Below are 1,770 nucleotides of genomic sequence, written 5' to 3'. Positions count from 1 at the left end.
TACCTGCCAGCCGTGAAGTACCTGCCAGCCATGAGGTACCTGCCAGCCATGAGGTACCTGCCAGCCATGAGGTACCTGCCAGCCATGAGGTACCTGCCAGCCATGAGGTACCTGCCAGCCATGAGGTACCTGCCAGCCATGAGGTACCTGCCAGCCGTGAGGTACCTGCCAGCCGTGAGGTACCTGCCAGCCATGAGGTACCTGCCAGCCGTGAGGTACCTGCCAGCCGTAAGGTACCTGCCAGCCGTGAGGTACCTGCCAGCCGTGAGGTACCTGCCAGCCGTGAGGTACCTGCCAGCCGTGAGGTACCTGCCAGCCATGAGGTACCTGTCAGCCGTGAGGTACCTGCCAGCCGTGAGGTACCTGCCAGCCGTGAGGTACCTGCCAGCCGTGAGGTACCTGCCAGCCGTGAGGTACCTGCCAGCCACGAGGTACCTGCCAGCCACGAGGTACCTGCCAGCCACGAGGTACCTGCCAGCCACGAGGTACCTGCCAGCCACGAGGTACCTGCCAGCCACGAGGTACCTGCCAGCCACGAGGTACCTGCCAGCCACGAGGTACCTGCCAGCCATGAGGTACCTGCCAGCCATGAGGTACCTGCCAGCCATGAGGTACCTGCCAGCCACATGCTTATAATGCCCAACATGGCCTCTGAAAGATCGTCATCCGGCCGGCTGACTCAGATGTTATGGTGTTGGCCGTGACTGTGCCACAGGTGTTGACCGTGACTGTGCCACAGGTGTTGGCCGTGACTGTGCCACAGGTGTTGGCCGTGACTGTGCCACAGGTGTTGGCCGTGACTGTGCCACAGGTGTTGGCCGTGACTGTGCCACAGGTGTTGGCCGTGACGGTGCCACAGGTGTTGGCTGTGACTGTGACACAGGTGTTGGCCGTGACTGTGACACAGGTGTTGGCCGTGACTGTGACACAGGTGTTGGCCGTGACTGTGACACAGGTGTTGGCCGTGACTGTGACACAGGTGTTGGCCGTGACTGTGACACAGGTGTTGGCTGTGACTGTGCCACAGGTGTTGGCTGTGACTGTGCCACAGGTGTTGGCCGTGACTGTGACACAGGCGTTGGCCGTGACTGTGCCACAGGTGTTGGCCGTGACTGTGACACAGGTGTTGGCCGTGACTGTGACACAGGTGTTGGCCGTGACTGTGACACAGGTGTTGGCCGTGACTGTGACACAGGTGTTGGCCGTGACTGTGACACAGGCGTTGGCCGTGACTGTGCCACAGGCGTTGGCCGTGACTGTGCCACAGGTGTTGACCGTGACTGTGCCACAGGTGTTGGCCGTGACTGTGCCACAGGTGTTGGCCGTGACTGTGCCACAGGTGTTGGCAGTGACTGTGCCACAGGGTGAACCATCAAATAAGCTGTGGTTGGCGTCAAGAGCTGATCTCAGCTTCCATTACCTGGCAGTCCTCAGAGTGGCAGCTGGAGTTAGGCCAGTCAAGGCTCTAACATGGTCAATATTTCAGATATTGACTGGGTGCGATAACTGGTCCAGATATATTACTGAAGCAGTCCTCGGCACCTGAACCAGGACACCATTGTCTGGCATACAAAGATTTATCACTCACCACAACATTGACATAAGGGCCAAAGCTTTTTACGGTTGACTCCAACAACAATTAAAGGCAGTTCTAGAGCATCATGTGAGAGATCATATATGGAGAGAGATGATGGTACTAAGCCTGGAGCTTGATCTGAGGATCTACAGAGGATGACACTATCCGAGGCAGCCAGGACTTCCTAAGGGAAT

The 1,770-nt window shown here is 58.1% G+C and overlaps 1 protein-coding gene across 1 annotated transcript; it reads right to left on the bottom strand.

The window, feature by feature from the left end:
- Nucleotides 1-686: 686 nt before the first annotated feature.
- On the bottom strand, nt 687-1,373 carry LOC138354821 (proteoglycan 4-like). Its single transcript, XM_069309323.1, has one exon. It carries the CDS (start codon nt 1,371-1,373, stop codon nt 687-689), a length of 687 nt encoding a protein of 228 aa, XP_069165424.1.
- Nucleotides 1,374-1,770: the final 397 nt, after the last annotated feature.

The sequence above is a fragment of the Procambarus clarkii genome, chromosome 6 (genome assembly GCF_040958095.1).
Source record: "Procambarus clarkii isolate CNS0578487 chromosome 6, FALCON_Pclarkii_2.0, whole genome shotgun sequence".
Taxonomy (NCBI): domain Eukaryota; kingdom Metazoa; phylum Arthropoda; class Malacostraca; order Decapoda; family Cambaridae; genus Procambarus; species Procambarus clarkii.
The sequence above is the reverse complement of the archived record's forward strand: the minus strand, read 5'-3'. Positions and strand labels throughout refer to the sequence as shown.